At 35.4% G+C, this 18,459-nt stretch overlaps 1 protein-coding gene across 2 annotated transcripts in view; it reads left to right on the top strand.

Annotated features, from left to right (window-relative positions):
• LOC115431602 (SPARC-related modular calcium-binding protein 1-like) overlaps positions 1-10,066 on the top strand; it is a 39,085-nt gene extending 29,019 nt beyond the window's left edge. For both annotated transcript variants that reach the window (XM_030152083.1, XM_030152082.1), the window contains 2 exons: positions 6,817-7,142; positions 8,607-10,066. In XM_030152083.1, the coding sequence (XP_030007943.1) occupies positions 6,817-7,141 (325 nt within the window). In that variant the 3' untranslated portion in view covers position 7,142; positions 8,607-10,066. The remainder of the gene's footprint in view (positions 1-6,816; positions 7,143-8,606) is intronic.
• The last annotated feature ends 8,393 nt before the right edge of the window (positions 10,067-18,459 follow it).

The raw sequence follows: 18,459 nt of genomic DNA, 5'->3' as shown, positions 1-18,459 counted from the left end.
TCCCAAACATTTTTTGAATAATATTTGAGTATTGAGACATGATGTATCAAATATGATACAAAATTGAAACTCATACATGGAAATTGACATTTGACAGATTTTTTTTTTTTTTTGGTTGTTTAGAAGGACCAGTAAAGTTTCCGTTTTCAGAGAACTGGAATATTTTGTCAATGATTTAATGGTTCAGGCTTTACAGAGTTAAGACTGAATTGAACCTAAAGTGATGGAAAAATAACATATAGAAAAGACAATGAAAATGAAAAGAAATGTAAAATGATGAGAAGTCACGACAAGATGAAGATACTGATCTTTTACGTACTATACTTTATACCATATAGTACTATTTACTACTATATTTACTCTGTTTACCAGAAAAATAGATATTAGTGTTTTCTCTGCTGATGTGAAAGTGGTAGTAAAAAAAAAGTCATTAATGTTAATTAATGTCGTTGGTGTAATGAAGGTTTATGACTAAAATAGTAAAAGTTGAAACCCTCTGTACATCATGTCAGATCTTCCTGTGAACTGTAGTTAAATTAATACTCAGTTAATTAAGTCCTGTCATTAACAGTCCGTGTAATAACTGCTGGATTTTCCGGACCACCTCCCATAACTCCTCACAGCGTTAAATTCATCTCATTCACAGCCTCATAAACTATTTTAAAGGCGTTTATCGGCGCCGTGTCGACAATTAAAGCTCATCCAACAAACCTGAACCTGAATGAGCAGCAGGTTGGACTAAATTTGTGTTCTTGTTTCTGGGTTCTGAGACGACGCTGGGAAACTGAAAAACACTTCCACACCTGGTCCATGGTCCAATCCAGCCCACAAGATGAATTTGACACAGACAACACTAAACATACAACAACAGAAGTTGTTTCTTAATGGTTCTCATCCCATTTGGTCACTTTCTGATGCTTTGGTCAAAATCTCTGTTGTGTTTTCCTCAGAGTGACTCACTCCTCCCTCTGGTGGTCACATAAATCCTCTGTCCTGTCGATGTAAATAAATTCACTCCAATCCAGTACATCAGCATCTTTGACAGAACAATTCATATCATATGTTTAGGTCATTTTTAAAAATATTTGAAACTAAAAATACTGCATGTAGACCCATATAATATATGTATATTTTCAGGTATAGATGCTTAAAATAAAATTGTAATTAATCAAATGTCTCTTTTGCAAACATATGCTGTATGTCTTCAAAATATCAATAATATAAAACATACAGAGGTAGGATGTAATGTAAGTACTTCACTAGTGTATTTAAGTAGAATTTTCAGGTATTTTTAATTCAGTATTTCCACCCTACAAGATGAAACTGACAACACTGACAACAAACTCCAAATTTTCTCCTTGGTTTAATGTGAAAAAAGTACAATTACATTGTGAAAATATTTACATTTTTCACAATAAAATGTGAATCACCTGAAGAAATATTATCAACCTGAAACTTCTAAACAAAAAAAGTGCCATTCAACAATATTCTGCCTGTTACTAAATGTTTTGTGCATTCATAGGTTAACTAGGATGTCTATGAAGTCGTGTTAATAATCAGCTTATTATATTAACATTGCAAGATAAGACAAGATACACTTTATTGATCTTCCAAGGGGGAAATTGTATGTATGTAGCACAAGACAATATGCTTTAAATACAATAGAAAAAAAAAAAAAAATTAAAAATTGTTAAATTGACTAAAAATGAAAAATAAATACATAAATAAATAAGTATACAAATAAATAAATAAATAAAGTAACAAGTGTGCAGTAGGTGACTATTATCAACACAATGTTATTATTGTGTTAATAATCAGCTTATTATGTTTATATCATGTTATTATATTATGATTGTGTTAATAATAATCTTATTATGCTAATATTATGTTACTATTGTGTTAATAATCAGCTTATTATGTTAATATTATTACCTCCGCCAGGAGGTATTGTGATCACTTTGCTTTGTGTGTTTGTTTGTTTGTTGGTTAGCAACTTTACGGGAAAACTGTTACAACCATCTTTACTAAATTTTACCCACACATAGGCCTAGGCCCTGGGACGGACCCATTAAATTTTGGGCCAAGTAGGCCAAAGTTCATATAATTTGACATACACATGACTGGTACCAAGCTTCAACTTTTTCTGCTGTATGGAACAACCTTGAAACTGTTTAATTTAAAAAGAAATAGTCGATCCACACATGCACACTGTTCGGGGTGCTTGGCGGAGGTTTGCGTTCTCTGAACACTTGTGTTATTATTATGTTAATAATCAGCTTATTACGTTTATATCATGTTATTATGGTGTTAATAATAAGATTATTATGTTAGTATTATGTTATTATTGTGTTAATAATCATCTTATTGTGTTAATATTTTGTTATTATTGTGTTAATAAGCATCTTATTATGTTAATATTATGTTATTATTGTGTTAGTAATCATCTTATTGTGTTAATATTTTGTTATTATTGTGTTAATAAGCAGCTTATTATGTTAATATTATGTTATTATTGTGTTAATAAGCAGCTTATTATGTTAATATTATGTTATTATTGTGTTAATAATCAGCTTAGTATGGTAATATTATGATGTTATTATTGTGTTAATAATCAGCTTATTATGGTAATATTATGTTATTATTGTGCTTAGATATCAGCTTAGATATAATATGGTTGAAATTATACTTATTTTTGTGGATACATTTCAGGCTGTACATGGTACTTCAGCTAATTCACATTTTCTTGTTCTTACTCTAAAACCCTTATTATTTCTAGGTTAATTTGCCTGTTATTTAACTGGTCCCAGTTCAGATCAGATTAGGCTAACATGTGTTTGACACCCTTGGATGAACTGCTCAGATCCTTCAGACTCAGTCCATCTGTGTCTGAACATTCCTCATTCCACCTGTTTGATCTCCTCCACTCCTCATATTTCCATCCATCTGCGTCTGGTTTTCCCGTCTCGTCGTCGGCCAAACCCCAGCGGTAACAGATGTGATGTTCTGTCGGATTCTCAGCTGTAAACTCAGACCTTCAGGTTTCTGCTTCTCTTTATGGGTTCCAGATTCTGTTTTGTCCTGAGACAGAAAACGTGTAGATGTGTTTTTAGTTTTTTTTTCTACATCTGATGAGGAGTCGGAGGTTTTTAATGGACTGTCACAGTATTAATGTTGTTTCTATTGGATCCAGATCAACAAAAAAACCGCAGGATTTATAGAAACATCCATGTTCTGACTCCTCCATCCAGGATGAACACAGTTTTTGGCTCACCGGCCGATAGGACAATATCGACAAAGCTTGCTCACGGTTTTGAGAAATTTAGATTTTTGGCAAATTTTTAAAATTATAAATGTGCCTTTACGTACAGTGGTCCATTAGAATAGCTCAAGATATCAATATAGTTCCTATTGATCACTGATAGGAAGTCATATTTGGACTTTCATTTGGGTCCATGACCTTTTACCTTAAGTGACCTTGAAGGGTCAAACTCAAGGTCACCAATGTCTAGATTTCAACAATCTTCTTCTCCAAAACTACTGATCAGATTCATTTCAAATTTTATGTGTATCTTTCTTGGGACAGTGTCTACAATGTTTGTTTACAGTTTTGAAAAACTCAGATTTTAACATTTTTGACAATTTTTAAAAAATATTGTATTCGCATTTGCCTTTACTTATAACTGTCCATATTTTGATGGTTTATAACAAGTAAATGGTTAGATAGATCCATATATTTACTATTGATCACTAATATTTTACTATTATTTTAATCCAAAGACATGCACTAACAGGTTAATTGGTTAATCTAAATTGCCCATAGGTGTGAATGTGAGAGTGATTGTTTGTCTCTATATGTTCAGCCCTGCGATGAACTGGCGACTTGTCCAGGGTGTACCCCGCCTTCGCCCCTATGTAGCTGGGATAGGCTCCAAGCGACCCCCGTGACCCTAGTGAGGATAAAGCGGGTTCAGAAAATGAATGAATATTATTTTAACTTAAACATCATTTTCATCTTGTTGAGTCTATTTTTCCACATTGTTCTTGTTTTGTTGCATCTTTCATTTTATGTTTTTAAATGTATTTATTTATTTATTTTTTTTTTACATAATTTTTATTTTTTGTTTAATCTTTTTGTGTAAATTTATAAATACTTGTGTTAGTCTTTTGTTCTTATTTTATTTACATGTTACAACTTTTATATCTTTTTTTAACATAGTTTTTGTCTTTTATATTAGAATTTTGTTGCTTCTTTTCCATCATTTGCGTGTTTTTTTTCTGTTTTTTATGACATTCTTCATCTTACCACATCTTTTATGTTTTACATCATTGACCTCTTTGTTTTTTGTTGTTTTCATTTTGTTGCAGCATTAATGAACTTTTTTTTTGTTGCTTTTTTTAATGTTAATTTCATCCTGTCTACATCATTTTTGTCTTTTATATCACCGCCTTTTTCTCACCTTATTTTCAATGCTATTTCTGATTGTGTTTTGTTTTTTGTTTGTTTGTTTGTTTGTTTGTTTGTTTGTTTTTTAAGCCTGTGGTGATTTTCATGTTTTTTACATCTTTTCCATAATTTTTGACTTCATATTGTTTATTGTTTAATATTTTCTTACATTTTCTGCATCATTTTTGTTTTGTTAAATCGTTTTATCCTGTTGTCTGTTTTCTTTAACATCATTTTCATCTTGTTCCATAGTTTTCATCTTTGTAAGTGTTGGTATATTTAATATTTCACTGTTTTGTTGCCTCCTTAGTGTCATCTTTTCCACTCTGTTCCGTTGTTTTGTGACACATGTTACCTCTGCTCTGCGTTTCCCATGTTTTGTCTGAGGTCAGTATTTACTAAACGGGTTCATTCTGGTCCCAACCCTCAGTTTTGGAAAACACCGTGTTACAGTTACTCTGGAGTTTAACTGTGAAAAGAGTCAGGTTATTTTTGGTAAAGGTGCAAACACTTGGTCAGGAGTTGTGGAAATCTGAAGTTAATGTGTGAAATCCTGCTGATGGCGCCTGCAGAGGTGTGAATCCAACTTCAGACACTGACTGCAAATCCTGCCGTTTAGGTCCGATTCTGTATCGATGTAAAAACACTGGTGTTTAATGCATGAGAGGTTTTTGTCCGTCCTGTTGTTTCATCATCAGTGGGGTTTTTCCTCGTCTAGATTTCATTGCATTAAAAATTCTCCTTCAGAGCTACAGAGTTTGACGCTGGTGTAGTTTTATGTCTGTACGACAGTCGGAGAAAAAATGATCCAGAGGTCGGATTTGTTTTAAACAGAGATGCTGATCTATTCTCTTAACCTTAAGCCTAAAATTATCATTTTTTTTCTTATTTTGACTAAGTAAAAGGTTAGAAAATATGCTGTGAGTCCGTTTGACCATTTTTCCAAAGCACTTTTTTTCCCCCAGATCTATCAAAATCTAGCAATCATTTACAATTTACTACATGTTATAATTCTGCTAAAACAGCTTCTTCTCCAGCTTCTAGTAAAGGCATGACTGAGATTACCGTAATGAACCAATAAAACCTATAAAGTGCAACATCTCAGGTTTCAGAAACCAGTGGAATTTTTCCAGTTCCACAAACAGTGAAGAATTTAGAGCCATCCAAACTGCACATGCGCTGCAGGGTGTGTCAGCCATGACACGTCAGGTTTTAAAGAGTTAAAACAGGGGTGTCAAACATTTACAAACTATCCAAACAAAAAAGATGTGAACAACCCAAAAAACTGAAACTTCACAAGAAAAATAAGTGTAATTTTAACAATATTATGCCTCAACTTATCATTTATACATGTGCATTACACACAGTGTTACACAAATATTTGGTAACAGCATAATATTTTTTTTAGAAATTTTGAAGTTTAGAACTAAAATAAGAACAATTCCAACAATATTTCATCTCAGATTATTATTAACACAATTTACAGATCACAGTGAATCCACAAATACACAAAACATTTAGTAATAGATAGATAGATGGATAGATGGATGGATAGATCAGCTTTATTACAGACTCATACTCCACACTAAAAAAACAGATAAATACAAACACAATAAAAAAAAACAAAACTATATTTTCAATATACTTTGTTAAAATTGTGCTTAATTTTCTTTAGACAGTTCATGCTGTTCATATTTGTTCAAGCTATTCACATTTCATTGTTAAATTGCAGTTTGTAAATGCAAATATTTTCATAGTGTAACGTTATTTTTCATTATTTATATGTTATTATGTTATTATTTTATTTAAGGTCACATTGGTCCGTATGTGGAACCTGAACTATAACCAATAAAACACACTTGTCTGGTAATATCTTTATTGTAATTTTTACACATCTTAAATTCATCCTGTGGGCCAGATTGGAACCCTTGGTGGGTCGGTTTTAGCCCATGGGCCACATTGTGACAGTTTGAGTTTGAAGCTTTAATTTAATTTATTTTATATTATCATGTTATATTGATTTTAAGGGGTGCCAGCCAGGTCTCTCTCCTGGCATTTAAGATGTGAAGTTGGTTAGTCAGTTTAATTGAGTCTTTTGTATATGCTTGAGTTTTTTGTTGTTGGTTATTTAGTTTGTGTTTGTTTGTTTTACCTCAAACCCACACAAAAAATGCAAGTCTAGTTAAACACTGCTGTTGTATCAGGTAAAAGTACTGGTTTTGTCGAAGGCGTCTGGTGGGTTCATGTTGTCTTCAGGATGATGGACCTCTAGGTTGGACTCTGCCGCCCCCTGCTGTTCATAGAAGGACTTCTGTTTTTAATCTAATCCTATCTTTGACGTGTTTTGGTTTTGTTCCATTTCGTTCTGACAGCGCTTCACCCTCACCTCCATCCAGCCCTCCTCCATCCTCCTCCCCGTCTCGTCTGGACCTCCTCCCTTCTCCTCCTCCTCCACTGACTTTAACTCCCGAGGTCGTGGACTCGTCCAGGCCGGAGGGGGTTCTACGCTGGCACTTCATTCATCTGGACCAGGACTCTGACGGGCTCCTGAGTGAACGCGAAGCCCGGCCCCTTCGCCAGTTCCTCAGGAGGAGGCTGAAGCCCAGGAGGTGCGCCAAGAAGTTCTCCCAGTACTGTGATCGAGACGGAGACCGAAGTCTGACCCTGGAGGAGCTGAGGGTCTGCCTGGGCCTCTGAGGTGGGTTCTAAGAGTCCACCTGGGTCTGAGGGGGGTTCTAAGGGTCTGCCTGGGCCTCTGAGGTGGGTTCTAAGGGTCTGCCTGGGTCTGAGGGGGGTTCTAAGGGTCTGCCTGGGCCTCTGAGGTGGGTTGTAAGGGTCTGCCTGGGCCTCTGAGGTGGGTTCTAAGAGTCCACCTGGGTCTGAGGTGGGTTCTAAGAGTCCACCTGGGTCTGAGGGGGGTTCTGAATGTCTGCCTAGGCCTCTAAGGTGTGTTCTACGGGTCCGCCTGTGTCTGAGAGGTGTTCTTAAGGTCCACCTGGGACTCTGAAGTGGGTTCTGAGGGTCTGCCTGGGCCTCTGAGGTGGGTTCTAAGAGTCTGCCTGGGCCTCTGAGGTGGGCTCTAAGAGTCCACCTGGGTTGGAGGTGGATTCGAAGGGTCTGCCTGGGACTCTAAGGTGGGTTCTAAGGGTCTGCCTGGGTCTGTGGTGGGCTCTAGGAGTCCACCTGGGTCTGAGGTGGGTTCTAAGGGTCTGCCTGGGACTCTGAGGTGGGTTCTAAGGGTCTGAGGTGGGTTGTAAGGGTCCACCTGAGTCTGAGGTGGGTTGTAAGGGTCCACCTGGGGCTGAGATGGGTTCTAAGGGTCCACCTGGGGCTGAGGTGGGTTCTAAGGGTCCACCTGGGTCTGAGGTGGGTTCTAAGGGTCTGAGGTGGGTTCTAAGGGTCCACCTGGGTCTGAGGGGGGTTCTAAGGGTCCATCGGGGTCTGAGGTGGGTTCTAAGGGTCCACCGGGGTCTGAGGTGGGTTCTAAGGGTCTGATTGGTGAAAGTATCCTGGTGCGGTGGTCTTTAGGGGGCGCTACGGAGCCAGTTTCACAGTTTAATCTGTCACATTTATAAAATCTAACATTTTTTGCCAGAGCTGGTGTTTCTGCAAAATAAACCAGAGCCCCTCCAAACTTCCTTTAACCTAAAAATAAACTAGTACACCTCCAATAGGACCAATATTCATCCAACATGAATTAAACTTCCTTCATTCAGAGACCAACCACAGAAATACACAACATGACCATGAATGGCACAACTGTAAACAGCAATGAAATGGAGTGAAATATCAACTTTTATTGACTTTAATGCACATGACAATCCACAGTAATACTGTAAATATGACATGAAACAACAACAACATCACTTTATATTTTGCAGAAATTCACAGTTTTTAAGGTAAAAAAGCTGTAAATGCTTTTAAACCATTAAACCAGGATGTATAGTGTTGGATTCTGTGGAGGTCAAAGGTCACCAGGAGACGACATGGAGAGTGAGGAGGACGGCCTTAACGCTCATGTGTTTTTCAGACATAAGAGTGACCACTGCCGCCGTCTCCGCCCCCCCACAGACTCCGCCCACTCTAGAACACTCCAGAGGATCCAGGTCAGACCCTAAAGTCGGGTTCTCCTCAATGTTCTTTTCTTCTTTCTCTTTCACAGTCTGATCATCCTACGTTCTCATGTTTCATCACAACCATCGCTCATGTTCAGGCTCAAAACCACATCCATCATCCTCAGCGTCACGGCAACCCATCTCTGACTCCGCCCCCCTGCCCCACCTCCACATCATGCATTATTTATTCCCTCCTTTTATTTCTATGTTGCTCCTCCTTCTCCAACCCATGATGATTTACCTTCTGGAAATTTCATTAATTTCAGACGAATCTGCAGCTCGTGTTATATTTATCTGTTTATTTTAATCAGTTACGTCTTTATTTTTACTGATTCCACTTTCATCTGACAAAAATCTCAGAGTTTTTTCCTCTTTAATATCCATTTTAATCTAAAAGAAATAGACTGAATTTCTGATGTAATAATCTCAGAGAATATTCTCATGTTATATATTTATTTAAGCTTTTCCTTGTTTTTTCCTATACATTTTTGAAGATGTCTGAGGTTTTTGTTGCAGATGTGTAAATTTATGACACTAATCACAAGAGAATTTCTTTTTTTTTCAGTAATTTATGTATTTAGAATCCCAGAACATCTGAGTTTTGTTTAATAAATGTACAATTTTCATTTTAAGACAATATTTTATTAGATTTTTTTTCTATTCCATGATTTTTGTTTTTTTTCCCTCAGAAACCAGAACTTTCTCTTAAATTCACCAGTTTAATGTCAGGACACACACATTGTATCTATCATTTTATCTATTTATTTAACATACACAAATTTATCAGGATTTTCAACATTTTTCTGAAAAAATATAAGGAAAGATGTAATTCTGGGATTGGGATACAGTATTTATAAAGACAGGATAGTTGAAAATGCAACAGTTTCCAGGATGTGAAGTTAAAAACAGACAATGTGATGGTTTGGAATTTGTTAGGGTTAGGAAAAGATCACGGTAAGGGTTAAAATAAGACCAAATAAATAGAGGAAACAGGAAAAACTAGTCTCCTGTGTTTAAGTCCAGTTTTTACCACATTCATTTATTTTAGAATTTACATGAACCAACATCAAAACATTTGTAAACATCAGTCATTTTAAGACCCGACAAAAATTAACCAATATTGACATTTTTTTCTTGTGACAAATTTGCACCAAACTCTGTTGAGTCTACATTATTTTGACAAGTTTGATTCGGTACAAGTGCAGATTTTATCCTAATTTATCCTGTATGTTTCAATCTTGTCTAAATGCCTGTTTTGTGTCGAACTGAAAACCATCTGAACTCTTCTTTTAACCTCATTTTCTCCTGTTTTCTACATCCTGTACTGACTTTAACACTGTACTGACGGTGTGTTGATGTAAAATAATTTGATATATGTTTAATTCATTATTTTTTTATACATATTCTACATTGTTTTACAGAAATGTCTTGTTTTCGTGTCTGTTTTATTTTCGTTCTCTACTGTTTTGATAAATGAAAGTGAAAAATGCCCCCCCCCCCTTTTTTTTGTGTCTTTTTTGGTGCAGTCCTTCTGTTTGTCGATGCGTTTCCTATAAATCAATTATCTAATACAGTCCCATCGTCGCCTCTTTATTTGTTGAGTCCGGGAGGAAGGACACAGGTTACCACGGCAACAGCTGCCCTCACCGCCTTGGTGATAAACAAATCAACAGATAAACAGGAAACAATAGAGGAGCAGCAGCAGGACTCGTAAATATTATTTCCAATGGTGCATTAGGTTCCGTCTGATGTCGTCGCCTCCTATAATGACCGATGCGGTTATTTTTTTATTCATGTGTGAAGGTGGTGACCTACAAATGAGACCCAGACCAGGTCCAAAACACAAATATGGGACAAAGATGATGTTATTTTACCGAAGTGTGACCTGTTCAACCTGATCAGAGGATGAAATGCACCTCCACTTTTACTCATTACATGCAAATCTGTCACACATTTGGAAGTAAACCTGGTTTTATTGTTCTGGAATTCATGTGTCCTCATATGCAGGAAACTGTGTCAGTACACTGTAAGCCCAGAATTTGTATTTACTAAAATGCTTTAATTACAATGCAAGTAAATGATTTAAGTTTTATGATGTTACTATAAAATGTTAAGTATATTCTACTAATTTGTAGACATAGTTGAAAGTCCGAAAAAGTTGAAGCTGAATGGAATTAAATCACTAAGTTTTAGTCATGACCACACCTTTTTATCTTCGCATTGCATTGTGGGTATTGGGCATGTTGTTGAAAAGGTGTTATTTTTATGTGCAGGGGTTCAGCGGGGTTGTGGTGTTAGTGTTAATTTGGATTTAATGTGTGTATGGCAGTGTTTATTGGCCTTTTTGTGTTTGTTTTTGTATTTTTGTAGAGCTGCACCATGAGTCAGAGCCAGAGGAAGAACTATGGTTTTACTGTTCATCTGAGACTGGTATTGTACAATGGAAGTTTTACTGTTTTGTCAAATTAAAAACATTCCCTGTACTGGTAAATGATTTAAACTAAGTTCCATTCATGCTACAACATATTAAGTTGAATAATTCCATAACTATTTTGGACGGAAATAGGATTTATAGTTTGTTTAACTATAGAAAAGTTGTTTAATCAATGATAACTTAACCTGGCTGCAATTGAGAAACTTAGTCAGTGTAACCTAAAATGCTGAGTTGAATGGTTGGATAGTGGGGTTGATTTTACAACAGATTTAAAGTACAAATAACTTGTCTTTTAGTGTTTTCTGCTTAATAGTTTAAGTTCGATACTTTTAGCATTAAAGTTGAACCTACTTAAACCAACTGATTAGTCGATCATTACTCAAATCATTTAAGTGCAATCACGTGCCTCAAATTTTTTGGGTAAACTCTATTTATCTGGGTTTGCAGTGTATGTGGGATGCTAAAAAAGAGACATACAGAGCAGTTGTCCATAAAGTGGGATAAATGGGACTGGAAACAGCAGAGCAGATGGTAAATGTAGATGTAAATGAGTCTTCTGTCTGTCTATATGTCCCATAGGACCAGTCTGCAGAGGTCAAAGGTCAAAATGCAGGGATTTTAGAAACCTGTCAATTGTGACCTTAAAGGGCTCATTTTTTATCTAAACCCACTTTTATTAGTCTGTGGTTCATTTATTTGTGTATTTGGACCCTAATAGTTCATACAGTTTGAATTTGAACCCTCCAGCTGCTGCAAAACTATCTTTATATTCATGCCGGCAAAAATTGAGTGGTTTTCTACAACCTGTTTCAATTCCTGCTTAATTTGTCACATTTTTTAACTAGTTACATCACGACATTTGCACATATAAGGTCAAGATTTCCGACAAACATTTCTCTGTGTACGACATAATTGTTTGTCAGCAGCAGTGGTTGTAGTAAAAACTGAAAATATGTCCAAACTTGAAGCCCATTGAATGAATGAATGAATGAATGGATTAAATCTTTTTTTCGAACATGTAGACAATGAAATAAAAACAAAAATCAACCAGCAAAATGTAAGTACTGGTACATAAATGAGTGATAAGCAAACAAACCACAAAAATAAATACATAATAATAATAATAATAATAATAATAATAATAATAATAATTATAATAAGATAAAGAAAACAAAGGAAATGCAATTATACATGCTCGAAAAGGAGTAGGAAGAAGTAAAAACTTATGTACTCCTACCCCCAATTACTATTCCTTATAATCACTATATGGCGATTATTACATAGTACAATATAATACACTTGACACATTTTTATTTTTTAAAAAAAGTAATAACATGGTTCATTATGTAATAACAATCCAAATTAATATAATTTCAGAGCAATTTAGAAGAAATTAGTTACAGGAGCTACAGGTAATGGAATCAGAACTTTAACCATACTGTTTAAAGATTAATTTAGCACATTACATTTTCCTGAAAATAAAAATGTGTCAAGTGCATTTTGTAATAAATTTCTCAAATTGTAATAACTTACTACATAATGTGAAAAAATTTACTTCATAATGAGTTGATGTAGTTTATTATAAAATGCGTCAGTTTATTACATAATGCGGCTTTATTACAAGATTACGTGACATTCTTATTACATTTTGATCTTATATTACATAATGGGAATTTATTACATATTGCGGCTCAACATATGCACTTTAAATATTTACTCCAAATACAATGATCAAGGGTGGATTTGGGAGGTCCAAAGAGACCTCAGTTTTTTTTTTTTTTTTTTTTGTTTGTTTGTTTTTTTCGTAAAGCCTCAGGGTGTTCAGGGACATCCAGTCTTTCGTGGCCTGTAAACAGCCAAATACAGGCTACGATGACTCTGTGTTGCTGCGTTGTAGGAGCAGATATAGCTGAGTGTCAAAGAGATGAAAGAGGAAGTCATGCTTTAAAAATAAGGCAATTGAGTGGAAGCACAGAAAGAGAAAAGACAAAAGGCAAGAGTAAAGAGCCTTGAGGAACACCACAGGTAAGGGGGCTGAGGAGGAGAAAACATTCAACAAATTAGAAAGGCTAAATAAATAAATAAAATATAATTAAGAATATGAACAGTGACACGGTGGTGCAGTGGTTAGCACTCGTGCCTCACACCAAGAAGGTCCTGGGTTCGATTCCAACACCAGTCGATGGGGGGTGGGGCCTTTCTGTGTGGAGTTTGCATGTTCTCCCAGGTCTGCGTGGGTTCTCTCCGGGTACTCCGACTTCCTCCCACCATCCAAACACATGCACTGATAGGTTTATTGGTTAATCTAAATTGCCCATAGGTGTGAATGTGAGAGTGATTGTTTGTCTCTATATGTTCAGCCCTGCGATGAACTGGTGACTTGTCCAGGGTGTACCCGCCTTCGCCCCTATGTAGCTGGGATAGGCTCCAGGCGACCCCCATGACCCTAGTGAGGATAAAGCGGGTTCAGAAAATGAATGAATGAATGAATGAATACAATGATCAATAAATATGACAGTATCTTCTTATCATGATAACCACTTAACTACAATAATATCTTATTTTATGCATACTTCTATAATGTTCTATATTTTGTTATTATAGTGGATTTACACATACTTTTAAATGCATTGCAGCAATTTCTACAATATGTACTAGACAATATACTATCTACAGGGTGGGGAAGCAAAATGTACAATATTTTGAGGCAGGGATTGAAAGACAGTGTATGACCAATTAGTTTGTTGAAAGTCATGAGAATTTATTTGCCACAAGAAAATGTACATAATAGAAAATGTTTTTATTCTATGTGTCCTCCTTCTTTCTCAATAACTGCCTTCACACGCTTCCTGAAACTTGTGCAAGTGTTCCTCAAATATTGGGGTGACAACTTCTCCCATTCTTCTTTAATAGTATCTTCCAGACTTTCTGGTAATAGTTTTGCTCATAGTCATTCTCTTCTTTCCATTATAAACAGTCTTTATGGACACTCCAACTATTTTTGAAATCTCCTTTGGTGTGACGAGTGCATTCAGCAAATCACACACTCTTTGACGTTTGCTTTCCTGATTACTCATATGGGCAAAAGTTTCTGAAAAGGTATGGATAATAGTGTTAGGTATGATTATGACATCAATATATGTTTGGTTTCAAAACAATTGACGTAGTGCCTGCTGAGAAAAAACAACTAAATGTTCATTGTAAATTTTGCTTCCCCACCCTGTATATGTTTAACCCTTTCATGCATGAATTGTGAGAACCTTGGTCAAGATTTTTTTCTTCAGTGTTTTTATTCCTCCTTAGGCGTGAAAAAAACAATGCGATCGAGTTTTTTTTTTTTCTATGGAGTTACAAAAATATCCATGCATTTAATTTTTGAAGTAAAGAAAAACGTGTTTAAAACCCAATATCAGAAAGTGATATGATAACAACGAAAGAAAAACATTTTTAATGCTGCTAATCTGATGTCTTCTCACATTTTAACATATTCTAATGCTAGTAATTACTCACTTCATGGAGATAATGTGCAAAAAAAACCTTCTTGTCTAACAAATAACAACTGATTTACACTTAAACATGTTAGTGCAGATCAGGTTTATCAAGAACAGCAAAGTTACAGTAATGGTCTGAACGTCAGTGTATGGGATGGTGTGTAAGTGTCCACTGTGTTTTGTCTGATATGGAACTAAAACAACTAAACCCATGAACATACAAGAGAACATCTGGAGAAGAACTGTCCACTGGAGTGACCTATGCATGAAAGGGTTAAATAATTATACATAAATAAGTGCATTAATCCCATGTGTGTTTGTCTGATGCTGAACCACATGAGCTGTTGTTTCATGTGTGTCCAGCAGATGGCGCTGTGGTTCTGAGGCAGTGAATGTGAACCTGCAGGACTCAGTGTGTTCTCAGTATTTACACTGTACTGATGATTAATTAGATTAAAAGAACCTGTTATGGATTTTACCATTGTACAAAGTTCTCCCGAGATGTGAGTGAGCGGCGTGTGCAGCGGTGGGCGCTGAGGCCTGGTATGGATCCTGTCCATGAGTCCATATCGATATGAATTATAGATGAATGAAGGCTTTTACACCAACATGTGACTGTGTGTGTGCTTAATGTGACACAAACAGAACCCCTGAAAAAACCACAAAGAACCGGCCTCCGGGGTTTCAATCTGACACCATTAACACCCACTAACAGCACCCGGGGACAACGGCATGCTGGGATACATCAATAACCCGCCTTTTACAATCCATACCTGCCATTTTCCCCCTCGCTGGTACCACGAGGACTGATGGAATCCTTCAGGTGGAAACGCTGACGGAAGCAAAACCCACGACCACAAGGTGGACTTTAATCGAACACCGAGGAAGTTCAGCTGAAAATACGATGAAATACAGTTAAAACAAGATTAAAACTAACAACTAGTGTGTGATTTATAGTCAGAAAAGACCTCAGAAGTGAATAAAAACAGACAAAAACACATGTGATAAAGTAATACGACAATAAGGACACAGTGACATTAAAGAAGTTTTTGTCTTTTTTGGTGTCGTTTTCCACTTATTACATCTTTTTTCATGTTACATCCTTCACATCTTATGTCTTGTACATACATTTTTTTGTGTTATTGCAAATTTCATGCAATTATGTATAAAATTAGGTGAAAACAAACAACTAGTGTGTGATTTATAGTCAAAATAAAACTAGGAAATGAATAAAAACAGACAAAAACACATATATAATAATATAATGTGATAATAAGGACACAATGACATGAAAACAAACCAACATTTCTGTCATTTTTTCTCATTTCTTTGTTATTTTTTGTCGTTTTCCACTTATTACATCTTTTTGTGTCGTGTTACATACTTTAAATCTTATGACTTTTACATATATTTTTTTGTGTCGTTGCAAATTTCATGTATTTATTACTAAAAATAGATGAAAACAAACAAGTGGTGCATGATTTATTGTCGAAATAAAACTAGGAAGTGAATAAAAACAGACAAAAACACATGTAATAAAATAATATGACAATAAGGACACAATGATATGAAAACAAAGCAAAATGTTTGTCTTTTTTTTGTTGTTTTCCACTCATTACATCTTTTTTTTTTTTGAAGTTACATCCTTTAAATCTTATGTCTTTTACATATATTTTTTTGTCTTATTGCAAATTTCATGTCATTTTTTTTTTTTTTGCGAAATTTGATGAAAACAAATAATTAATGCATGATTTATAGTCAAAGTAAAGCTAGGAAGTGAATAAAAACTGACAAAAACACATACGTGATAAAAATAATACGACAATAGGGACACAATGATATGAACACAAAACCAAATGTTTGTCTTCTTTTGTCGTTTTCCACTTATTACATCTTTTTTTCATGTTACATCCTTTAAATCTTATGTCTTTTACATATTTTTTTTTGTGTTGCAAATTTCATGTCAGTTTTTTTAAAATAAAATTAAAACAAACAACTAGTGTATGATTTATTGTTGAAATAAAACTAGGAAGTGAATAAAAACAGACAAAAACACATGTAATAAAATAATATGACAATAAGGACACAATGATATGAAAACAAAGCAAAATGTTTGTCTTTTTTTTGTCGTTTTCCACTCATTACATCTTTTTTTTTTTTAAAGTTACATCCTTTAAATCTTATGTCTTTTACATATATTTTTTTGTCTTATTGCAAATTTCATGTCTTTTTTTTTTTTTTTTTTGCGAAATTTGATGAAAACAAATAATTAATGCATGATTTATAGTCAAAGTAAAGCTAGGAAGTGAATAAAAACAGACAAAAACACATACGTGATAAAAATAATACGACAATAGGGACACAATGATATGAACACAAAACCAAATGTTTGTCTTCTTTTGTCGTTTTCCACTTATTACATCTTTTTTGTCACGTTACATCCTTTAAATCTTATGTCTTTTACATATATTTTTTTGTGTTGTTGCAAATTTCATGTCAATTTTGGAAAATAAAATTAAAACAAACAACTAGTGCATGATTTATAGTCAAAAAAGACCTAGGAAGTGAATAAAAACAGACAAAAACATGTGATAAAATAATACGACAATAAAGACATAATGATATGAAAACAAAGCAAAATGTTTGTCTTTTTTTGTTTTGTTTTGTTTTCCACTTATTACATCTTTTTTGTCGCATTACATCCTTTACATCTTATATCTTTTACATCTATTTTTTTGTGTAGTTGCAACCCCCCCCCCCCCAGACATGTTGAATTGAGGTGTTTCTTTCCTAACAGGGGTCTGGGATACAAAACAATAATGGCAAATGTCATAATCTAGTTTTATATTGGGATAAATAGCATTGCATTGGTTAGTTTGGTTTAAATTGTTATCTTTGTTTCCAAAATGCTTCAGAGATGACTTTTACTGAATTTCTCTCATTCACCAGTAAAATCCATGGAGCTGGATCAGTGACAGTGGATGCAGATGCTTGGTTTATGTTCAGTTAATGATAGATTTTACTGAAAAAGTCACTTTTTCTTCAGTTTTCTCTGTTTCTGATATAATAACCTTTGCATTTACTTTGAGCTTTTATGAACATTCACATGATCAGTGAATGAAATACAGGAAAATACCAGATTTTCACTGTAAAAGCACAAAACCCAGAGGATAATATTGGAATAAATGGTGATAATTCACTTGATAAATGTTAAATATAGATGAAATGCATTTAGGAGCTGCTGCAGAAGTCTCCCTGGGTCTTCATGGGTTAACTGAAGCTGCTGTCGGGGGTGTTCATGGCCAAACCTCGTGGCTGCAGATCCACCTGGCAGCGTCTCAGAACCAGGACAGAAAATCACAATCAGCGGGACGACACATTCAGCAGTTCTGAGAAAATCAATGTGGACCATGAGCAGCAGTGAGCCTGGGGCCGTGGGCGCTGACCACATCCAGACTAAATATGAGCCGTCTTTGGAGGAAGAATGTGTCTGCTGTGTTAGAGCGGTGTGCAGCGGTGTCCACTGACCTTCAGAGTGGTCCCCCGGGGGTCCAGACTGCTTCTACACACACACTCGTCTGTTAACACACATCAGGGGCGTTCGGGGTCTACTGAGGAGAAAGGTCACCTCTTCAAGCTCAATATTGGGTCCATATTTATGTTTCATCTCTTTATCTGTGGCTCCAGGTTCATATAAAACAGGGATGGTAAACATACGGCCCCTGGGCCAAACCCAGCCCACCAGAGGGTCCGATCTGAACCCTGGGATGAATGTGTGAAATGCAAAAAATACACTGAAATATTAACGCATATAGGCCCAGTGATACTTTTATCCCTCCGGTATCCAGGTGCGCCTTTTAGGCACACTTTGCACTTCATTTTAAAAAACTTCATATTATTTTTCACAATTTAAATAAGGTTAGAATTCAAAAGTTGTTCATTTGTGCATGATCTTTAAAATTCTGTCCACCAACT

This window comes from Sphaeramia orbicularis, chromosome 13 (genome assembly GCF_902148855.1).
Source record: "Sphaeramia orbicularis chromosome 13, fSphaOr1.1, whole genome shotgun sequence".
Lineage (NCBI taxonomy): Eukaryota > Metazoa > Chordata > Actinopteri > Kurtiformes > Apogonidae > Sphaeramia > Sphaeramia orbicularis.
This window is presented reverse-complemented; position numbering and strand designations above follow the sequence as displayed.